The sequence below is a fragment of the Tupaia chinensis genome, unplaced genomic scaffold, assembly GCF_000334495.1.
Source record: "Tupaia chinensis unplaced genomic scaffold, TupChi_1.0 Scaffold143836_2, whole genome shotgun sequence".
NCBI classification, from domain to species: Eukaryota; Metazoa; Chordata; class Mammalia; order Scandentia; family Tupaiidae; genus Tupaia; species Tupaia belangeri.
Genome location: NW_006203687.1, coordinates 438,364 through 461,294, shown reverse-complemented (window position 1 = coordinate 461,294; position 22,931 = coordinate 438,364). Strand labels below are relative to the sequence as shown.

The 22,931-nt window shown below is 48.4% G+C and overlaps 1 protein-coding gene across 1 annotated transcript in view; it reads left to right on the top strand.

Moving 5' to 3' along the window:
• TRIO (trio Rho guanine nucleotide exchange factor) overlaps positions 1-22,931 on the top strand; it is a 298,566-nt gene that overhangs the window by 203,576 nt on the left and 72,059 nt on the right. The window contains exons 34-35 of the mRNA XM_027767024.1: positions 5,595-5,838; positions 6,119-6,280. Coding sequence (XP_027622825.1) covers positions 5,595-5,838; positions 6,119-6,280 — 406 coding nt within the window. The remainder of the gene's footprint in view (positions 1-5,594; positions 5,839-6,118; positions 6,281-22,931) is intronic.

Below are 22,931 nucleotides of genomic sequence, written 5' to 3'. Positions count from 1 at the left end.
TAGGTAGTGCACGTCTTTCACACACAGAAAGTTTTTTATTTTTTAATTAGCAAATCCACTTTTGAAAAGACATTTTGTAGCAAGATAAATATTCAGATATGAGCCCTGAAAACAGAAATTCGCAGGACAGCTCTGCTCTGGCTGGAAAGCATCCAAGCGGGCTTTCCCTAGCGACATGATCTTATCTGTTCCTATGGGAAAGGCCAGTGGGTGGATGGGGAGGTAGAGGACTTATTGTTTTTAATGGTGATTTTAGTACAGTTTGAAATAGTATTCTGGTGCTGGATTTTCTCCAAGTTCTGGAAAGCCTTTAAGAAACAATTTTAACGTCGTGTACAATTCTTTGTCAGAACAGTCTTGATTTTTATATCTTGGGCTCTGTCAAGCACACAGCTGTTTCCAATAGTTTTTGATTACTCTGTAAGGGGCTGAAAAAGTCAGCAGAAATGAGGTCTGGCTTAATTCCCCTTCCTGGGCAGCCTCCCTGTCCCCTTCCCACCCTACCCCCACCCCGACAGTCATCTTGGAGAAATTCATAGGAGCCTGGAGAGGGGGAGGCAGAGGGCCTGGTAGGGTCAGAGCTGGCTGCAGGACAGATGTCAGGGACTCCCCGTGGGTGTCAGCAGCAGGGGTTCTCACGCACCTGCCAGAGCTCCTGTGGTCAAGGTCACAGAGGAGCCCCTGCGGAGCAGCAGAGGCCTAAGTGGGCAGGCCCCAAGGCCCAGCAATCTGGACTTGTTCTCAGCCTTTGTTTTCCCAGCAACAGCAAGCTTCTCCCTCTTTGTTCCAGAGGTGAACCATTTCCATGGTGAGGGACTTCATCTTTGACTTCCTTTTTCCTTTTTTAAGGAATTATTTATTTAATTTTATTTATTCATTTATTTTAATTTAACCACACACACACACACACACACACACACACAGCAAGCCACCAAGTCTGGGACTTGAGCCAAGGTCAGCCATGTGGGAGTGTCCAGCTCCTTAACCACCGCGCCACCTGCTGATCCCTCTTTGACTTTCTAATAGCAACATTTTTTTTTAGAAGTTTTTGTTATAAGGCACTGTGCACTCTCCAGACAGACAGAGAGAGACAGAGAGACAGAAAGTGAGGAGTCACCCCCCAGGGGGGATGGCCATGCCACAATCCCATCTCCATTCTCCTCTCGGGATCTTGGTCATGTACACACATGCACCCGGCGGGAGTTTAAGCCACTGGGTCCAGGACTCGAACCATGGTTGACTACATGGGAGTCCAACAGCATAGCCATTACGCTAACTGCTGGTCCCATCTAATAGTAACATTTTTTTAAGCGCCGGAGAACACGTGCTTGCAGAGAGAGAGAGAAAGAACCCAGGGAGCATGGTCACATCACAGTCCCTTCTCTTTCTCCATCCTGTCGGGAGTCTGGACATGCATGCACATGCATGCAGCTAATGTGGTTTTTGAGCTGCCAGGGCAGAGATTCGAACTACGCCTGGACCTATGGGATCCAGCTCCCTTAACCTCTAGGGTGACAGGCCAGCCCTTAGCAGTAACATTTTTGATGGTTCATAAAGTCACGTTTGAAGTTTTCCACGGAGAACTCTGCAGAATTTGGAAGGGTGCTAAGCATTTCTGAAATTTTTTCTTTGTGGCTGAACAAGGCGCATGATAATTTGTGTGCTTCCTGTGGAAGAGTCCCCTCTGTTCTGCTCTCCGCGCTGCCTACCTGGCGGACGTGTGCCCCTTATTCAGAACATCTGAATGTTCCCTGCGAGGACAGGCTCTCGGGCAGCGTGGCCCCCAGCCCAGAGTGTACAGAGGGCCACAGTCATCCCCGGGGGGTGGGTGCCCCGCCAGCTCAGCAGCCTGGGGTGCTGGAAGAAGCGAGAATTCCCGGTTTGCTGGGTGTGGGTTGGCATCCCGTGGACTCTTGGACCAACAACATTTCCCAGCATGATGCCTAGTATCCCCCTTTGTGCCTCGTCCCCAGCAGAGCTGCACCCCCTTCTGTCCTGGACTCATCTGTGGGCATTGGCCCTTCGGGTGACAGTGGAGGGCTGGGTGCATTGCAGATTACACACAGGTGGAGTCAGCCCGGAAGGCACAGAGGGAAACTCTGCCTCCTTTCAGCTTTTCAAATCCAGTGCCTTCGTTTTTAGAGCAAACGTGCTTTCTCTTTCTCACTTCAGCACTTGCTGGGTACCAAGCACCGTGTGAGACGAGCTTTATGAGGACTCTGGTCTGACGGCCTCTTTCTGCAGGCCAGATCCCAGTGGTTTTTACAGCACTGGTAGAGTTCTGTGACACTGGCCCACAGTGGAGGGTTCAGGCTTCACGCCTGCAGAATTCCCTAAGTAGGGGGCATACAGGGGCCGGCGATCTAGGCTGACTGGAGCTGGGAGGGAGGGTCATGGCAAGACCTGTCATGGGTGCTGTCTGTCTCTCTCTCTCTCTCTCTCGCTTGCTCATGGGATAAATTATTATTATTTTAGGTTTTTGTCATAGGGTGCACGTGCTTGTTGGAGAGAGAAAGAGGCATCCCCTTGTGGTGGGAGATGGCCACACCGAAATCTCTTCTCTGTTCTCCTCTCAGTTTTTTGGGCACATGCATGCGTGTGGCCTGATGCTCAAGCTGCTAGGTCCAGGACTCAAACCACAGTCACCCTTGTGGGAATCTAGCACCTTAACCGCTATGTCACCTACTGGCCCCCAATTAATTAATTAAAAAAAGAAAAAAAGAAAGCCCCCCCCCCTGACAGTGCTGTTCTGGTGAATTGGAAGGAGAGCTTGGAGTGGAAAAAAGAAGCCCCCCCCCGACAGTGCTGTTCTGGTGAATTGGAAGGAGAGCTTGGAGTGGCTCGGTGGCCCAGGAGGCTGTGCAGAAACCCACATGAAGTGATTGGTGTGGGCTAGCAGAGCAGGAGAGCCACCCTGGAGTCTGCCTCGCAGCCTCTGGAGGAGGAAAGAGAGTGAACATCACAGTCCCTTCTCTTTCTCCATCCTGTCGGGAGTCTGGACATGCATGCACATGCATGCAGCTAATGTGGTTTTTGAGCTGCCAGGGCAGAGATTCGAACTACGCCTGGACCTATGGGATCCAGCTCCCTTAACCTCTAGGGTGACAGGCCAGCCCTTAGCAGTAACATTTTTGATGGTTCATAAAGTCACGTTTGAAGTTTTCCACGGAGAACTCTGCAGAATTTGGAAGGGTGCTAAGCATTTCTGAAATTTTTTCTTTGTGGCTGAACAAGGCGCATGATAATTTGTGTGCTTCCTGTGGAAGAGTCCCCTCTGTTCTGCTCTCCGCGCTGCCTACCTGGCGGACGTGTGCCCCTTATTCAGAACATCTGAATGTTCCCTGCGAGGACAGGCTCTCGGGCAGCGTGGCCCCCAGCCCAGAGTGTACAGAGGGCCACAGTCATCCCCGGGGGGTGGGTGCCCCGCCAGCTCAGCAGCCTGGGGTGCTGGAAGAAGCGAGAATTCCCGGTTTGCTGGGTGTGGGTTGGCATCCCGTGGACTCTTGGACCAACAACATTTCCCAGCATGATGCCTAGTATCCCCCTTTGTGCCTCGTCCCCAGCAGAGCTGCACCCCCTTCTGTCCTGGACTCATCTGTGGGCATTGGCCCTTCGGGTGACAGTGGAGGGCTGGGTGCATTGCAGATTACACACAGGTGGAGTCAGCCCGGAAGGCACAGAGGGAAACTCTGCCTCCTTTCAGCTTTTCAAATCCAGTGCCTTCGTTTTTAGAGCAAACGTGCTTTCTCTTTCTCACTTCAGCACTTGCTGGGTACCAAGCACCGTGTGAGACGAGCTTTATGAGGACTCTGGTCTGACGGCCTCTTTCTGCAGGCCAGATCCCAGTGGTTTTTACAGCACTGGTAGAGTTCTGTGACACTGGCCCACAGTGGAGGGTTCAGGCTTCACGCCTGCAGAATTCCCTAAGTAGGGGGCATACAGGGGCCGGCGATCTAGGCTGACTGGAGCTGGGAGGGAGGGTCATGGCAAGACCTGTCATGGGTGCTGTCTGTCTCTCTCTCTCTCTCTCTCGCTTGCTCATGGGATAAATTATTATTATTTTAGGTTTTTGTCATAGGGTGCACGTGCTTGTTGGAGAGAGAAAGAGGCATCCCCTTGTGGTGGGAGATGGCCACACCGAAATCTCTTCTCTGTTCTCCTCTCAGTTTTTTGGGCACATGCATGCGTGTGGCCTGATGCTCAAGCTGCTAGGTCCAGGACTCAAACCACAGTCACCCTTGTGGGAATCTAGCACCTTAACCGCTATGTCACCTACTGGCCCTCAATTAATTAATGAAAAAAAGAAAAAAAGAAAGGCCCCCCCTCTGACAGTGCTGTTCTGGTGAATTGGAAGGAGAGCTTGGAGTGGCTCGGTGGCCCAGGAGGCTGTGCAGAAACCCACATGAAGTGATTGGTGTGGGCTAGCAGAGCAGGAGAGCCACCCTGGAGTCTACCTGGCAGCCTCTGGAGGAGGAAAGAGAGTAACAATGTTTTAGCTTGGGTGATGCCATGGGGATTTCGTTACCCCAAAGGCAACACCAGGAGAATAGATGGGGGGACAGATACAGTGAGTCACATCCTGGACTCACCCCACTGAGGGTAGGGAGCATATCCCATTGTCCAGCAAGAGTCAGGCGCCTGATTCTGCTGCCGGGACATGTACCTGGGGTCACCAGCAGTGTATGTGGTTGAAGAGCCCAGGCAAGAGGACAAGGAGATGGGGAGCTGGCCTCAGGATTCTTACATAGAAGCCCTGTCCCCACAGAGCCATCGGTCTTAGGGGACACACCCTGGGATCAGGCCATATGGTGTTCACAGAGATCACAGAGCAGGTGTGTTCATGGAATTCACGCAGGTGCAGGTGCGGCGAAGGCTGAGTTATGTCCAGACATGGAAGATAACAGGGAGCTTAGAGAAGAAGGACTAGCACAGCACCCATAGGAAGGCCAGAAAACACGTGGCGGGTGGGAAGCACCTGTGTCCCCACATGTCAGCATGGGCCCTGAGAGGTTCGCAGGCAGAAGCAGGGGTCAAGAGTGGCACCTGGAGGTGAGTGCTGGGTGGAGAAGGACCCAGGAGGGATTCCGAGGGCAGATGGTGTGCTCCGGTCATGGTCCAGGGGCTGGCCACTGCCTCTCGGTCTCCCACCCCCGGCTGTGCTTTCCTGATGTGCTCACCCAAGTCCGGACAGAGCACTGAGTCAGCACAGAAGTGTAGGGTCTTATCTCACGGTGCTCACAGGACTCCCCCTGGTCCCAGTTATGAGTTTGACTTGAGTTAAAAACAAGGAAAGAGTACTTTTGAGGAGGGAGATAGAATGTCTCAGGGACCAAAAGATGTGGAGGCTCATGAAAAGTTGTCTTCAGTTCTGGCAGTAAAACATTCAGAAAATCGCAGTGGGATGTTGAAATGTGGCAGTGCAAACCACCCACGTGGTCCGAGGGCAGCGAGCCATGGTGCAGTCTCAGCGCATGCCTGGTGGTGCTCGGCCCCCCTGTGACAGGGACGGTGGAACTCAGGCTGAGGTCAGAGCTCCACCTGGAAGGCCTGGTGGCTCCTGTCGGCTGACCTGTCCCTCTTCCTCCCCTCCCCAGCTCTCCGGTGGCTGCGAGCTGACGGTGGTGATCCACGACTTCACAGCGTGCAACAGCAACGAGCTGACCATCCGGCGTGGCCAGACCGTGGAGGTCTTAGAGCGGCCTCACGACAAGCCTGACTGGTGTCTGGTGCGGACCACCGACCGGTCCCCCGCGGCAGAAGGCCTGGTGCCCTGCGGCTCTCTCTGCATCGCTCACTCCAGAAGTAGCATGGAAATGGAGGGCATCTTCAATCACAAAGGTAGGAACCAGCGGGCTGCAGGTGGCAGGGCAGCGCCGCCGGAAGGGGCACTTCCTGGTGGCCTTTTGGCATGGATCCTCCTTGTCAGTTATGCTTCTGGGACATGATCTCTGTCTCCCGAGTGTTTCTGACCCATCAGGAGCTGAAATGGAAATGGGAATTTGACCTGTTAAACCGGAAATATTAGGGATCTCTTCATTCCCCGGGGTGGTGTAATAAGACATCAGTTTAAAGGAGAAGGAGCCCCTTTTTTTTGAACCAGTATCATCCATAAATGCAGGGAGACATAAGGAGAGAGGTGGGCCTCACGACAAGCCTGACTGGTGTCTGGTGCGGACCACCGACCGGTCCCCCGCGGCAGAAGGCCTGGTGCCCTGCGGCTCTCTCTGCATCGCTCACTCCAGAAGTAGCATGGAAATGGAGGGCATCTTCAATCACAAAGGTAGGAACCAGCGGGCTGCAGGTGGCAGGGCAGCGCCGCCGGAAGGGGCACTTCCTGGTGGCCTTTTGGCATGGATCCTCCTTGTCAGTTATGCTTCTGGGACATGATCTCTGTCTCCCGAGTGTTTCTGACCCATCAGGAGCTGAAATGGAAATGGGAATTTGACCTGTTAAACCGGAAATATTAGGGATCTCTTCATTCCCCGGGGTGGTGTAATAAGACATCAGTTTAAAGGAGAAGGAGCCCCTTTTTTTTTGAACCAGTATCATCCATAAATGGACAGAGAGGTGTTTTTCTCTTCCAGGGGATGACAGGGAGACATAAGGAGAGAGGTGGGATATTCTGAGAATCCCCTTAATCAGGTTTTCACATTATGTACTCTTTCCTTTGTTGGTGTTAAATTCTGGAAAATCAATCTTGAGGTCCCTGAATTTAGCCATTCCATCTATATAACTATGGGAACCAGCGTCGGAGGATGTCTCTGACTCCACAGGCTGCCCGTGTGCAGAGGGAACTGAGCTGGACTCTGAAAGAGCTTGGGGCTCTTCAGGCGGAGCTCGGTGCTAGGACTCTGTGACTGTGACCAGAGGCAGCTTTGAAGGGAAGGCTTTTTAACTGCCGTGATAACCATTTGAGCAACATAGCATTTGGTGTAGAGGTACCTGGAGCAGGGCTGTTATTGTGTGTGTGTGTGTGTGTGTGTGTGTGTGTGTGTGTGTGTGTCTAGACGGATCATTACAGGTTTCCTTGAAGAGTATGAAAGTCCCTGCCCTGACTGTCCACTGTGGCAGGCACCATACTGGTCGCTTCTGAGCACTTGGGACATAGCTGGTCTGGGGTACTCTGCAGTGGAAAGCGAACTGGATTTTCAGTGAGAAAAGTAATTAATTTATAGTAATTACATGTTGAAATGATTCAAGTTAAATAAATGCTTAAGCAAAATCAATTCACCCATTTCTTTTTAAAAACATGACTACTGCAAAAATCTATAATATTATACGTAGAGGTTGTGTTTTGGCTTGATGGTACCGATGTCTTTCATCTCAGCAAAAGCTGAGGTCCTTTTAGACACATTGGTCTTCAGCTTCTGGAGATGAGCAGAACGGGTGGACTGTCTGCTGTGAGCCATGGCACATCAGTGTTGGTCACTCTGCAGTACTGGCCTGTGGTCAGTCCTTCCAGATTTGGGGGGTCTGCAGTTTACTTTCCCTTCCCAAGAGAGCATTGCCATACTCTTTGAGTCAGGATTTTTTTTTTTTTTTTAATTTTGGAACATGCCAGTTGCTTCCTCCACTTATCCTCTGTGCCCTCTCTGCATTGGTCATGACACACCCCGGAGGCCATGCTCAGCTGCGGGGTTAGTCATCCCGTTGAGCTAAACCAGGCTGCACAGGATACAGCCTGATTAGCTCACCTCACTAATTATAGGCCCCACCATCCTCCGGATCCTTTAGAACCTAAAGAAGAATTGACTGATTCCTCAGGAAGAAACAGGAAGGACTAGGCTGTTATTTGTCCAGGGATCCAGAGAAAAGGCAGAGAATTTTCAGAGTCTGGCCAGACACCAGAGGTGTCCACTTTCATTTCTGGCATGGCTGTCCGTGTGTTGCAGTGGCGCTGCAGTCCCCAGTGGGGCTTTGGGTTCACAGAGACAGCGGTGCTGGGCCGTCGTCCAGCCTGTTGCCAGCCAGCATGTTTCCAGCATTGCCTAATGTGTGTAAGCCTTTGGGTTTGAGTTAAAATACAGTACAAGTCTTTGCTCACGTTAATCTGTTCTGCAGGGGACCCCAGGGAACTTCAGGCCGCCCACAGCACTGGCTCTAAAAGGCTGCACTTTGTGTGTACCTTCCCCGCAGCGTGTTCCTCACTCCCTGGTGCTCACAGTTGCATGCTAACCATGGGGAAAGAACCTGTATTTATCCCACTTGCCTTTGTCCTGCAAACTTGTGATGGAGGCTGTTTTTGCTTAGTTTTCAGTTGGAGTACCATTTTGTTTTTCTCTCTGAGGGAAAGTCCACCTTTGCTTCTTGGACAAGTCTCTGACAGAGAATCCCATCCTGGTTCAAGTTCAAGAAATCAGGCAGCACTGACCAGAGTCTGTCTGGGTGACGAGAGGCCTCCCTCGAAGGGTCAGAGCAGCAGAGATCAGGAAGTAAGAATGGAGTCCAGGAAAAGACCCAGAGGCTTGGGGCGAGAGGCCAAGGCCACCTTGGGAAGCAGGAGACCTTGCTTTGTTCCTGCTCAACCCCACGGCCCATTCTTTTTTCCTTTCCTGCTCTATGTGGAAAGAGCAGCCCACCATCATGCATGTCAGGATTGTAGCGGGTGCTGGGTGGGCGCCATTTGACACCCACAGCCTCCCCTCATCCATCCAGTGTCTCATTTCGAGCTCCCTTTCATCATCAGAACTGTTTAGAGCTTGAAGGTTACTACAGTGAGCTGACAAAATATGGCCTTTGCTCTTGCAGAACTTGGTGCATAGTTCTTAGGGGGGCCAGGCCCTCTCTGCAATATCAGATCAACAGGTTGTCTTGCCTTTCCCACACATCAGAACTCGTGAACACAAAATGTTCTCACTGGTAAGTCTCCCATCACTTGCCGTTAACCACTGCTGGTAGTTTCTTAAAGATCCTCATTCCTACTGCTCTGATGTTCTAGGCAGGAGAGAAAAGCATGTTCTCTAATCTCTAGTTCCAAAATGTTCCCAGCCTTAGAGCCTCCATAGTTTTCTCATAAGTCCTTGGTGTGTGAACAACTTAAATTTCCATAAATTTCAAATGTGAAAGCATACCTAAGAAAGCTAAATATCTATTTGCTTGTGAATGATAAACTATTTTAAAGATGGCCATTAGTATAAATCCTCAAGTCAGCCAAGAAGGACTGATTGGGTGCTCACTCTGAGCAGTGCCCAGTTGCCTTGGTGGTCTTGAAGCTCAGGTAGGCTTGAAGCCCTAGACAGTGAGAGCACCTGAAATTCATGAGGATTAAGGTGTTCTATCTACCTAGTTAGTTCTATCTACCTAGCTAGTTGTGGGTGATGTGGAAAGAGGCCAGGAATATGACTTCTTTGAAAGGAACAAGAGGGTCTAGCAGGTGGTGTGGTGGTTAAGACACTGGACTCCCACATGGCTGACCACAGTTCAAGTCCCACACCTCATGGCTTAAAAAATCACACCAGACACCTGTATGTGTAGGCCTAAGATCCCAAGAGGAGACTGGAGGAGAAGGGATTGCAGTGTGGCCATGTACCCCAGGTGGAGGTGTGTGTGAGGGGGTGATTTCTCACTTTTCCTCTCACTGTCACTTTCTGTCTCTCCATTGCGTGCATGTTCTCACTTTTCCTCTCACTGTCACTGTCTCTCCATTGGGTGCATGTACCCTGTGGCAAAAACAAACAAACAAACAAACAAAAACCCTGTAGATAAAAAGAAGAAAGAAACAAGAAATTTAATTACTGAATTTGTTTTCCAAGATGTTTTTGGTGTCTGAAATTAGACTCCCTTGTGCACATTTTTCCTTTGAAAAACACTTTCTATTTTGTGGAAAGAGCTTGTTCTGGAAAATTGTTGTTCGGGCATCCAGTGTAGACAGACAGCTTTGGTGTCCGATGGTTCTGGTTCCTTCTTGCCTTGCAGCAGTTCCGTTCTGCTGTCTCACGGCGGCTGAGTCTGCAGTTACACAGACCTGGCCACGTTACCAGTGAGTATGGAAGGATGGAGCGCATCCCAAGTTCAGCCAGGCTTACTTGTGTTTGTAGTTTGTGCCGTCTACTGGGACCTGAGAATCCGGGGCTGGGTGTAGGCCTGGAGATTTACACCTGTGTGAAGACGTATTCAAAACCTCAGTTGACCCCGTGTGTCTAAGGTGAGCCCGGCTGGGAACCACTGATCTGCACACGCTCTCTTGGGAGCAGTGCGTGACTGACTATTACATTTTCTTCTATAATCTCTCAGTAAATCAAACCAGTTTTCCCTTCCATTGTCACTTTTATCTATTTCTTTAGGCTTGGTCACTGAAAGTGAATAGAAATGTCAGAAATTATGTTTCCACCCAGGCCGCTTCAGAACACCCCCTGTGCCTTATGGTATCCCTTCGTCTGTGTTGTCTTTTCCCTTTCTTCACAGCCAAGAGCATCCATTCATGGTGCTGCTTGAGGCTTTGGCTCTGTGTTGCAGACCAAGGTGGTGCCCAGAGTTAGTGGGGATTAGAATTGAAAATAGTGGAAAATGGAAAATAGAACTGTCCGTGTCACCAGCCTGGGCCACCAGCAGATCAGCAATCCTTTCTTGCTCATGTCTGGAGGGCTGAATGTGAAACTTTTCAACCCAACCCTGTTAGCTTTATTGCAGATAAAAGGAGATGCCTTGGTCTTCCTGGGAGGTCCTTGCATCGTGGTTCCCCAGCCCTACCTCATGGCTCGGGTTCCCTTGTCCTTGCACAGCCCTCCCCAAGTGTGCCAGTACTCAGAGGGTTACGGTTGAATGGATTGAATTTGGAAGGTCACCCTCAGCCCCCACAGAATCGTCATTTGCTAAAATGGGGCTTTAAGAGAAGACCTTTTGGGGACGAGGGTGGGAGGGTAGCATTTGTGATTGAAGCTTTCAGAGGGAGGGTGTTGAACTTGTAGGGTGTGTTCTTCCCTTCAAGGTACCTCTGTTCTGATCCTATCTCTGTTATTAGTGACTTAGCCACCCTGATCTGATACAGGGCTGATAAGGGTAATCTGAGGTTCTGTCCAGATCCAGCCTCTAAGGTTGTATTATTTCTTAGAAAGCCTTTCTTGATAAACGGTTATTCAAAACTTCTTTCTTTTCCTTACACCAGCCTATACTGAGATGACAGATGGTCTTTTTTACAGTAGTTTGATATTTCTAAAAGAAAACACCCACTTAAAAAAACCAGCCTTTACCTTTTTAAAGTTGTTGATGATTGTGAGGTTGTTTTCTCCTCTGCCTTTGTGTACTTTGACTTTGTGTAGTTCAGTACTTGCATTTTATTTTTAAGAAGCATGGAGTTTTTGTTTTGTTTTGTTTTGTTTTTGTAGCAAATGAGAAAAATAAGGGAACCGAACAATGAGAAATAAACCTTATTACTTGCTGGTGATTTGAGTCTCCTCGCCCAGGGGCTCTTACCCCCACACTAGACTTGACTGTGGAAATGGGGACCAGACAGTCCCCAAACTGTGGTTTTCGGTTTATCTCGACCCCTGTAGAGCAGTGAGCACCTCAACATTAGGGCTCAGTCTGGACCAGACTGGCCACATCTTTAAAGAGAAGACACAGAGATTGTCTTTCATAAATTCAGTGATACACTATGGTAACTACTTGCCAAAGGGCATTTTCTTAAATCCTAGTTAGAGAGAGAGAGACCTGTTTTCATTAGACCCTCTCTGAAATGTAGGTTCGTCTCAGCTCAGCCCTGGGTCATCTCATCTCCCTCCAAGCTCTCCCAATTTTCTCGTCCACCACCCTATTTTGACTTCTCCACTTGACCATCTTACCAATGATTTCAAGCCCAAGCTACCAAGTTCCCTCGCCAGACAGACAGAGAGAGACAGAGAGACAGAAAGCGAGAAATCACCCCCCGGGGGGATGGCCACGCCGCAATCCCTTCTCCTCCATTCTCCTCTCAGGATCTTGGGCCCGCACCCGGCGTGAGTTTAAGCCACCGAGTCCGGGACTCGAACCGCGGTCAACTACATGGGAGTCCAGCAACATAGCCATTATGCTAACTGCTGGTCCCCTGTAGTCCAAATCTTCATGTCCTTTGGAAATTCATGTGTTGAAATGTTACCCCCCTGCATGGTGTCGATATTAGGAGGTGGTGCCTGTCAGAGGTGATTTGGGCATAAGGGCAGTGCCCTTAAAAATATGCCAGAATATGAGCCCATTTGTCCTCCCTCCAGGAGGCCACAAAAGGGGCCAGCTTGAGGGACAGACACTCCCCACACACCAAATCTGCTGATAGCGTGTTCTCGAACTTTGCAGCCTCCAGAATATGAGCAGTAAGTTTCTGTTGCTTATAAATTTCCCAGTTTAAGGTGTTTCATCAAGAGGACCAGGAATAGACTTAAGACATATGGTAATTATATTTTTAATTTTGGGGGGGTTCACTCTGTTTTGTTAGTTTTATCTCAGTGTCATATTTTTAAGTGTGTTCTCTTTTCTCCATCCCCACCATTGCCTCTTGCCACCTGACCTCCCAACTTCACTTCTTGCCCTCTCTCATTGCATATGAAACACAAATCTGAGGGGCCAGCAGGTGGCATGGCGGCTGAGTTGCTGAACTTCCACATGGCTGACCACAGTTCGATTCCCAGACCTGGTGGCTTGAAAATCACACTGGACACATGTGCATGCGTGCCCAAAATCCCAGGAGAATAGAGGAGAAGGGATTATGATGTGGCCATCCCCCCAGGGAGGTGATTTTTCACTTTCCCTCTCACTGTCTCTCTGTCTCTCTCCTGCAAGCACATGTGCCCTACAGTAAAAACCTTAAAGAAAAAAAAAAAGCGAAAAACCACGCACACACAAAGTTGCTCACTCTACATTCTTGCTTAAATTGTTGAATGATTATCCAGTGGTCAGTTTCCTAACATGTCTAACAAGGCCTCGCATCTCATTTGTGTGTGCACACAAGTACACAAGCACACATGTTCACACTTGTACACACATCCTCCCCCCCTTGATGTGATACTTCTGTTAACAGAGATTGGTTTGGTTTTTATTTTGAGAGTTTTTTTTTTTTTTTTTTTTTTTTTGCTATAGGGCACGTGCACTCGCCAGAAAGAGAAAGAGATAGAAAGTGAGAAATCACCCCCGGGGGGGGGATAGCCACACCACCATCCTTTCTCCTCCATTCTCCTCTCGGGATCTTGGGCACGCACGCACATGTGCCCTGCATGAGTTTAAGCCACCAGGTCCAGGACTCGAACCGTGGTCGACTACATGGGAGTCCAGCAACATAGCCATTACACTAACTGCTCATCCCCAGAGATTGTTTTTTAACACTTACCCCTACCTGACAACTCCCTGTTCCATCCCACCAAATAAATAAAAAATGAAAATTCTTAAAGGAAAAAAATTAATGCATCCAGTGAGTCTTAAAGGTGAGACAAGACCACAATAGATGTTGGTTTAGTCAGCAAATATTTCTTTTTGGGGGCTGGCAGGTGGCGTGGTGGTTAAGGCACCAAACACCCTTCAGGTCGATCACAGTTTGGATCCCGGACTGGAGGCTTGCTTTCTTACTTTTCCTCCCTCTCTCTCTCTCTGGTCAAAATAATAAATAATAAATAAAATCAGATAAAATTTTTCAATATTTTTTTAAAAGAGGTTTTTGCTATGAGGTGCATATGCTCACCAAAGAGAGAGACAGAAAGTGAGAAATCACTCCCCAGGGTACAGCATTCCCCTCTCCTCTATTCATCACGGGATTGTGGACACACACACACACACACACGCGTGTGCGCGCCCGGCATGAGTTTTAAGTCACCTGGTCTGGGACTCTAACTGTGGTTGACTGCATGGGAATCCAGTTGCATAACCATTGCACCATCTGCTGATCCCTAGTCAGCAAATATTTCAAGCACAAGGGCTAACATCAGGCCAACCTTAAAAAGACAGCTCTGCCTAATAAACTCCACCAGCCACTGAAGACCACAAGGATCCATGAGAGGTTCTTATATTATGAAAACACTGCATGGATGTCCTTTGTTTTATTGTTTTGTTTTGTTTTTGCTCCTAAATAAACTTATGCCTTAATTCCATTTTCCTGCAAACTTCTTGAAGTCCCCACGTATAAAAGAACTCATGAAGACTCCTTTAGAGCAGATTTTAATTGGAATAACGGTTGCAGATAGGGGCTAAACTCACCATGCAGTAGACAAAGGATGGAGCGCCCAGGCTCACCCAGCAGTGTGGATGCAGGGAGGCTAAGCCCCTCCCGGTAGGCTAGCGCTGACAGGCAGGGATAAGCTGAGGAAAGGACCGCTGGACTGGGTCAGAGGGAGGCCTAAACTGAAGAGTCCTCACTGACAGCCCCCTCTGAGCAAAGAAGTTAATGGGGCAAAAAGTCTCATTCGTTGGTAGCCCTGTTTGTCAAGTTCTGGGGGAGGGGGTGTTTGTTTTTTAACTGTACGGTAATAACTTTGTATATATATTATTCACTGGGGCCATTACTGAACATTCAGAGAAACTGACCCACTATCTATGCCAGGGCTTACCTCAGAGTCACCTGTAATCTGAAAACGACTGAATGAGTAAGCGAGCCCCTGCCCCAGGCCTGGAGGTTAGCACTCCAATGTGGTTCTCGTGGATAACCACTGGCTTAGCCACGTATGAACATAAGATTGGTGTGTGTCCATCAAGGCTTAAATTACAGTGCTTAGAAGCCCGTTTTCTTCCCTCTGGGGCTGTTTTCCTGGCCTCAGCGTCTGGGCCCTGTGAGGTGGAGGCTCAGCCTGCTTGCTGGTGTCCCCTACCACCATTGCTGCCACTGCCACCACGGCTGCCACTCCCTTCCCAGCTCTGGGATGGGGGCCAGGTCTCTCCCGTTGACTCCTATGTCACTTCTGTCCCTCTGGCATGTAGCTGAGACCAGGTGGCTGGACTGAACAGAGGTTGGTAATGAAAGGGAGCAATCAGAAGGTGCCAGGTGTGTGCACTTTCAGGAAGCCCAGGCCTCGTGGCCAGACTTGCAGCTGCCCCCCCGGCATGGAGGATCGGCCAGGCTGTTTCCCTCCTCAGAACACAATCAGTTGCCAAAGACTTGCCTCCCACCATCGAAGCCACTTCTCCAGTTCCCAGGACAGCGTCATCACATCACCAGCCTCAGGTGACTCTGCAGTGCCTCTCTGCTTGGAGATGAAGTCCGACATTTTCTCCAGGGCTGCAGCCTCATCTGCTCCTACCTGAGCAGGTGCACAGGACAGAGGTGTCCACCCTGTAGTCTGAAACGAGGCATGGTCAGTCCTGGCTGAGCCATAGAAGCCAGGCCCACGTCCTTTTCTGGTGCTGCTGTGACATGAGGATGGTTCGAACCACGTACTCGGCTTCTCAGGCTTCTGCATCCTGGGAGCAACCACTCCAGCAAGGACACACTCACTCACAAAGTCACACACACACAAGGACAGGCACACACAGCACGCTCACACAAAGACACCCAAGGACACACACCCAAGAACACACACAGCACGCTCGCACAAGAACACACTTGCACAAGGACACACACACACAGACACACAGTGCGCTCACACAAGGATACTCACACAAGAACACACTCACACAAGGACACACTCAAGGTGCTAACACAGAAATCGCCTGTCCTAACAAGCTCCCCACTTCTGCCGCCCACAAAAGCACCAGCTTTGAGAAGCGAGGTGCTTCCCTGCCTCTCTAGAAGTCTGTGACCAAACACAGGCTCACCAGGCTGAGGCCACCAGCACTTCCCAGATGTGCCCCAGGCCATGTGGTGGGGAGCATTTCCCAGGTCATCAGACAGCCTCTCCCCAAGGTGAATCTAAGTGAAACTGAAACTTTTAAATGACCTAATACGTTTTCGAAAAATGCAGGGCATTTAGAAGGCTTCAGTGGCATTAAAAGGTTGAGTTGAATATGCGATTCTACTGTATTTAGACCTTTGCCTCATGCCAAATTGCCACTGTTAACAGAAAAGACACCCTAGGTGCACTAATGCGTAGGGTATTTCAAACCGGTATCTGCCCACACAGTCTCAAAAATATATATAATGGAAGATCTATATGTTTTTTTTAATTAGCTTTGAAAAGAGCAGTTTTATTCTGTTTGAGCAGCTGCTAATCTAAATCCCTGTGGGAAGAAAGACGGAGGAACACAGAGTTACACCAAGAATTCAAAACAAAGACATGCTCCCTCTCCCGAGCACTGTATCAAAGACTAAAGGATCCCTCTGAGACCTGTGATTAAGGAACACTTTCTGTGCAGCGTATAATTATGGAGCCACACAAGAGGGCCATTACTGTTGAGTGCTTCATGTCAGAGGCATTTTCATGTTCCAGCTTTACATTAAAGTGTTTATTAAAACAGGAACAACGCATGAGCAGGTATTGATGCTATCCATATTAGATCATCATGAAATTATATGTATAGCAGAGTCATAAACAATGAGAGAAACCACCTTCCCACTCTGGCTGTAAGTGGCCAGGACGCGGTGTTTAGGGGAGTGGTAGAATAGTGAGGAGCGGAATATTGTGTTCGTCAAGTTAACTTTCCCAGAAACAGAATGTTGATAGACTCGACTGTAGATCTCCGCAGCTGAGCTGGAAATGCAAGGAAAAAGAAAATACCTTAAATGGTTTGGGCTGATTCTGAAGCTGCCTTGAAAGTCTTGGAGTCCTGTGTCCCTCAGCGGGTCAGAGGGAAGCTGGGTCCCTCGTCCCAGATAAACAGACATAGGTACAAGACTTTGCATGCACTTTCAGAGACACTCCCTGCCCCTGCATTGAGAACGTCTTTTTCCTAAAGAAGAGGAAAAAACTAATTTGAAGGCTTGTTAAGTTACTGTTTTATTTATTTGTTCTTGATTCATAATAGGATTTGTGTGCACACTTGAGAGAGGAGACAAAGCACCCTCCACGGGGCTGGTCACACCACAATCCCCTTCCTGCATGTCTGTTGGATCCTGGCTTGCTTGGCATGTTTCAGGCTGGCCGGACCAGGGATTCAAACCTCTGTCACCATGTGGGATCTAGCTTCTCTTGAGCAATACATCACCACAAGCTTTTGCAGAAGAGTCGCGTAAATCATAAATTGGCTACATCAGTAAAAATCGCAATAAAATGTGCTAATACATATTTTATATGTAAATACACATACACATACACATAAATGTTTGCTTTTATATCTTGGGTTTTTTTTTTTTCATTTCAATACATGCATGACATTTGAGCTGTACTGAACTCTTGAGTTCTCCAGTTCCATTTAACCCACTTCACAAAGAGTTGTCCCCTTCAATTGTATAACTAACTCCTTAAAATTAGTCATAGAAATGAAATCTCCATGTGACTTGCCTGAGGTAAGACTTTGTTGGACATCTTCTCACAACACTTTGTATAGGTACATCCAGTGAGTTAATTTTTTTTTTTTTTTGAGAGATTTTTGCCATAGGGCACTTGCACTGGCCAGAACGAAAGAGAGAGGTAGAGAGACAGAAAGTGAGAAATCATCCCCCAGGGGGATGGCCACAACGCAGTCCCTTCTCCTCCATTCTCCCCTCGGGATCTCGGTTATGCACACACAGGCACCCGGCATGAGTTTAAGTCACCAGGTCCGGGACTCAAGCTGCGGTCTACTACATGGGAGTCCAGCAACATAGCCATTACGCTAACTGCTGGTCCCAGGTGCATTCAGTGAAATATTTGTGTAATTACTGTTTCACCTAAATTTTTGCATTTTCCTTTTAGATTTAGTCAAAGGGGTCTAAATTCGGAGTCCTCCAGTTAAGAGTGAGCCCCGGTGGTATCCAAAGAACAAGTAACTTCTCTTCACTCGGTACATCCTGTACAAAAATAGCTTTGTGTTGCCACTGCTTGGCCTCTGTTCACTCCAAATTGCCTAGAAATTCAAGCTGCATTGTCACCTATAGGAAACACATTCATGAGCCCGTGCTGTCCGGCGGCTTTTACAGGGCTTTAAAGTCTCTGTATAATCTGACTTCTAGGTGGTTTATCTCTCACTAACTCTTCATTTGGCTGTGAATTTTGAAAAACACAATTTAGAATACCCTCCAAAGTCGTAAGTTCCTGTCTTCATTGCTGACACCATTGAAGGATCTTGGAGGGGACAGAGTGTGAGTAGAGAGCTTGAGGTCAGTCCAGGGGGAAGGAGGCCAGCTTTGATCTCTCTCTCACCCCACAGCCAGCTCTTCTAAGCTCGGGGCCCTGGCTGCCCATTCGGGTGTCCTGTGTGGAGTCAGCTGGAGCCCTCTGAGTCGGTCAGGTTCTGAGCTGTGTGCTGTGGTCTGACCTGTGGTGGCTGGAGTCCTTCAGACAGTGGTCATTTCCCATTGTTGACTGTGTGAGGGTTGGGACGTGAGGGGTTATTATTCGAAGGGCCTTTCTAGTGTGTGGAGGGCAGTAAACAGGCCCATTTGCCGTGGCTGCACTGTGTGGAAGCTCTTAGATTCTTTTTTATTATAATTTTCAAGAAATGTATCCCTGTGGATTCAATCACATCCTTTTCTCCCCCTTCTCATGAGTCTGTAGGACTTAGAATTTACCAGAAGGGAAGAACACCAAAGCTCTGTTCTCCATTATAGAATTGTTTCCTACAGTCTCAAAAATAATGACCCCATTTCTGTCCAGGATTATGGAGCAGGTTATCATCAATGGGAGAAGGATGTTTTCATCAACCAGGCTGCCACAGCAGAATCCCAGAGACTGCAGCTTAAACAGGAAGGCATTCTCTCATGGTTCTGGAAGCCCGAAGCTCGAGCTCAAGAAGCCATCAGGGCTGTTCACTCTGAGGCCTGTGTCCTAGGCTTGCAGATCCCATCCTCCTGCTGCCTCTTAGCAAGATTGGCCCTCTGAGAGCTTGCCTGGGGCTTCTGTGTGTCCAGATGTCCTCCTCTTACAGGCACACTGGTCACACTGGATTAGGACCACCCTGAGAGCATTGTTTTCCTGTAATCTCTTTAAAGACTTTATTTCCAGTACAGTCCCATTCCAAGATACTGGGAATCAGAACTTCCATGTGAATTTTGGGGAAGGTAATTCCCATAAAAATGCAGCCGTCGGGGCCTTAGAAAATCAACAGTGGTACCAGGGAGGAATGGTGGCAACGTGAGGTGCCACTTTGCTCTAGGGTTCATCCTCAAAGTACCCTGCCCCGAGGGCTGTGTGTGTGTCTGCACATGCTGGTTAGGAGTAGCTGCACAGCTCTGGGTATAGACGGATGGATTCAAATCAGATTTTGCAGACAGCTGTCAAGTGTTAAGGCTCATGTTCTTAACGTTACATGGTGCATACCTCTCTCCATAGAAGGTAGGAGGAACCTCTGATCTAGAGAGGGAGCTGGAGCCCCTAGAGACGAACTCATATGCCCAAGGCAAGGATACCACTAGAGAAAGAGCTAATTCTAGACACTCCTGTTCAAAGGTCACCACAGTTGAGACTGTTCACACCCATGGCTTTGTGCATCCCTGAGAAGCCATGCTCCTTCAATGTCCTTCTCAATAACAAGGATCAGAACTGTCATCTTGACGGCTGAGTTGTATGATATAATTCCAGATGCCTCCCACTGTCCAGAGAAACCATCTGAGTGTCTTCCCTTCTCTTTTGACCTCTCGCCTTCCATTCCCCCCCCATTAATCACAGAACTTCACTCTCTTGGGTTTGTGGGTGGGCGAATGAGTGGAAAACCAGTCACAAAGTCGATGCGTTTTCCTTGATCACTTCGCACCCTGGAGTAAAAGGTGATTGGCCGTAGCCCTGCCCTGCCCCCCTTCCCCAGGTCAAAGTTCGCTACCTGGTCTCCCTTAAGGGAATTAAACTCCCGGTTAGGCCCCCGTCACCCTCCCGTGTATTCGTGACCTACATCCCACCCTCGGATGTTTACCAGAATCAGGACAGTGGAAGCACCCACCGCTGCCGGGATGGCTCCATTAACTCTAATTCTTTTTCAACACTGCTGTCCCAATGATTTTCAGGACACGGTTTGTGAGGTTGCCATCTCATATTGCCGTTCTGCAAATAATCCACAACGCTGGTGCAAACAGAGAATGTCACATAGGGAGTTAGAGGGAGATGTAAAAAGGGAGTATTTGAATGCTCGTTAAAGAGAAAAACCCACATAGTTTGTGAGAAGATAGTAAATAAAGCAATGAAAAGGAGCCTATCGGAGTTTTGGCACTGGAGTGAAGTGTATGGCTGCCTCGATAAAAGGTGCTTTTGTGGCCCGTGCCCCTGTCCAGAGCAGCAGGAACTCCGGTGCTGAATGGAGGCCTCAGAGCAGGGTGTCGTCATCCCTTCCCTCCCGAGCAGGAGGCATTATCTGCGGGGAAAGAAACCCGAGAAAACTTCCTCCAAACAGGAGTATCTTTGTGCGTGGAACCTGAGAGACCCCGTCTCGGGGGCACAGCTGTGCTTGAGGCCAGCACTGTGGGCATATTGTGCAGAACGGAAACGCACAGGGAAGAAAGCGGAGGCAGGGGCAGTGAGGGAAAGCAGTCCAGAATCGCCGCTGGAGCGAAGCAGGCTGGCACCAGCGCAGAGGCCTGCCCTCCCGCGCAGTGCAGGACCGCGCACACCTTTGAGTAATCGGGGCTTGAGGACCAACTCGAAGGGAGAAGGCCAGAAATTCACCAGTATTCTTGATAATGTGCTCAAGTCTCAAGAAAAGACTACTAATGTTCAGAGGGAATTTTGGATACTATTCCTAATAGTTACGTCATTCAAATCATTTTTTTAATGTGTATAAGGTCTTCCATGAATGAGTCAGGCAGACAAGCAGGCAGGTGCCATTGCCAAGGTCTCACCATGCCATGATCCTCCCCCAGCCTCATAGCAGGCCAGGGTCACAGGTGTGTGGATGTGCCCAGGTTGACCTGGGACGTGAACCTGGGTCTCCCACATGGCTCCTGGGTCCTTCAGAGGTGCACTACTGTAGTCCACTATGGCTGGGACTTTCATTCAAGATCTAATCCCAGCATTGAACTGCTGATATTTTTTTATACATAGGATCTTTTAAATTTTGGGGACTCTCTTCATCCTACACTAAGTGCCTACATATGAAGATAATGTTTCTATGTTTCTTCTTCCAAAAAATAAATCAATAGGTAAACTTCAGGTCCTTTGGCTTTTACCTTTTTTTTTTTTTAATAATTATTTTATCCAACTTTATTTATTTAAATTTGACCAGAGTGACAGAGCAAGAGAGAGAAAGTGAGAAAGCAAGCCACCAGGTCCAGACCTGAGCTGTGATCAGCCATGTGGGAATCGAGCACCCTTATCCACCACACAACTTGCCCCCCCCCAGCTTTTCTTAATTTTAGCTTTTCTTAAGTATATTTCTAGTCCTCATTTAAGAAGCACCATTTATATATTACTCTGTTTTACTGCTTTCGCTTTGAGACCTCCTTTGGCAAAAATGACCTGCCTCATATCTTATCCAAGAGATGGATAACAGGCACTTGAGTGTTCACATGCAGAATTTTAAATGTGGAAGATTAACTATCACAAGAGGAAGTTACATGACAGTTGAATTGTTTTGGCACTGACTTTTTTTTTTTTTTTTGAGAGATTTTCACTGTAGGGCGCGTGCGCTCGCCAGACAGAGAGAGACATAGAGACAGAAAGCGAGAAATCACCCCCCAGGGGAGATGGTCACGCCACAATCCCTTCTCCTCCATTCTCCTCTCGGGCTCTTGGGCACGCACGCACACGCGCCCGGCGTGAGTTTTAAGCCACCGCGTCCGGGACACGAACCGCGGTCGACTACGTGGGAGTCCAGCGACATAGCCATTACGCTAACTGCTGGTTCCCGGCACTGACTTTGACCATGACCGAAATGTGTCTCTTTTCAACCAATAAAAATGCATGAAATTCTCAAGCATTTCATCTATGAGATTGAGATTGGCTACTGCCATTTTGCCCCTATTCTAACAGGAGGTAGAGAGAGAATGGTTTGTGACTCTCTTAGTATAGCTTTTGAGTACATCATAGGTATCTGTACTCATAGATTCTTGATTTGTATGTGTGTGTTTTCTAACAAAAATCTACGATTTTGCCGACTTGTTTTTTGGTAACCTTCTCATTCTCTCAGTTTCCTCGTGTGTGCGTCCTCATCTCCCCACCCGGTTAGGACATCAGTCATAGTGGGTAATGTTGCCTCAATGTAAAGATCCCCCTTCCAAATGCAGCCACATTTGGAAGTATCAGAAATTAGAAATTGAGTATGTGAATTTAGGGAGACATCATTTATCCCATAATTCCTTTTATCCAGGTTGATTTTAATTATTTATTGGGGATGGGATGTGAAATATAACACGATTCCAAGGGCCAACACTGATTTTCTTAATAATCATAGCTATCATATATTTATCTCTGCTCAGTCTCCCTTACCTTGTCCTCTTGTGTCCTTAAAGCATTGTCTTAGAGGATGTTTGCATCATTTTAAATTACATGTCTAGCCATCAAGCTGTCAAAAGAAAATTAAAAATACCCCAAAAAAACAAAGCCAGAATGTCTTGTTTTCCTTCACAATCTCTGCTTTTCATTTTATCATTACGTATCATCTCTTCTGCCCAGTGCCCAAAATGTTTGTTGTTAACCTAGCCCACGTAGCCAGTTTCACCTCTGTTGTCTGTCTGCAGAATTCATCTCCCTGTGTTCTGAATTGATCTGACTCTTCCACACCTTTCCTAGGTCGTGGGTCCTTAAAATGTAGACTCTTAGCATCATTTCCTGACCGCCTTTCCTTACTTGATAATGTTCTCACACTGCAGATAGTCAATAGACACCAAGCCTTAACCTCATCTTACCATTCTCAGGCCTCTCAGTAAGTTCTGATTTCCTCTCTGGCCACTTCATGTTGACGCTTCTTTTAAAACTCGCTCACGTTAACTGTAGCCTCCCACGTCTCTCCTCACCTCCTTCTCCTTCCCACACTCACGGTCA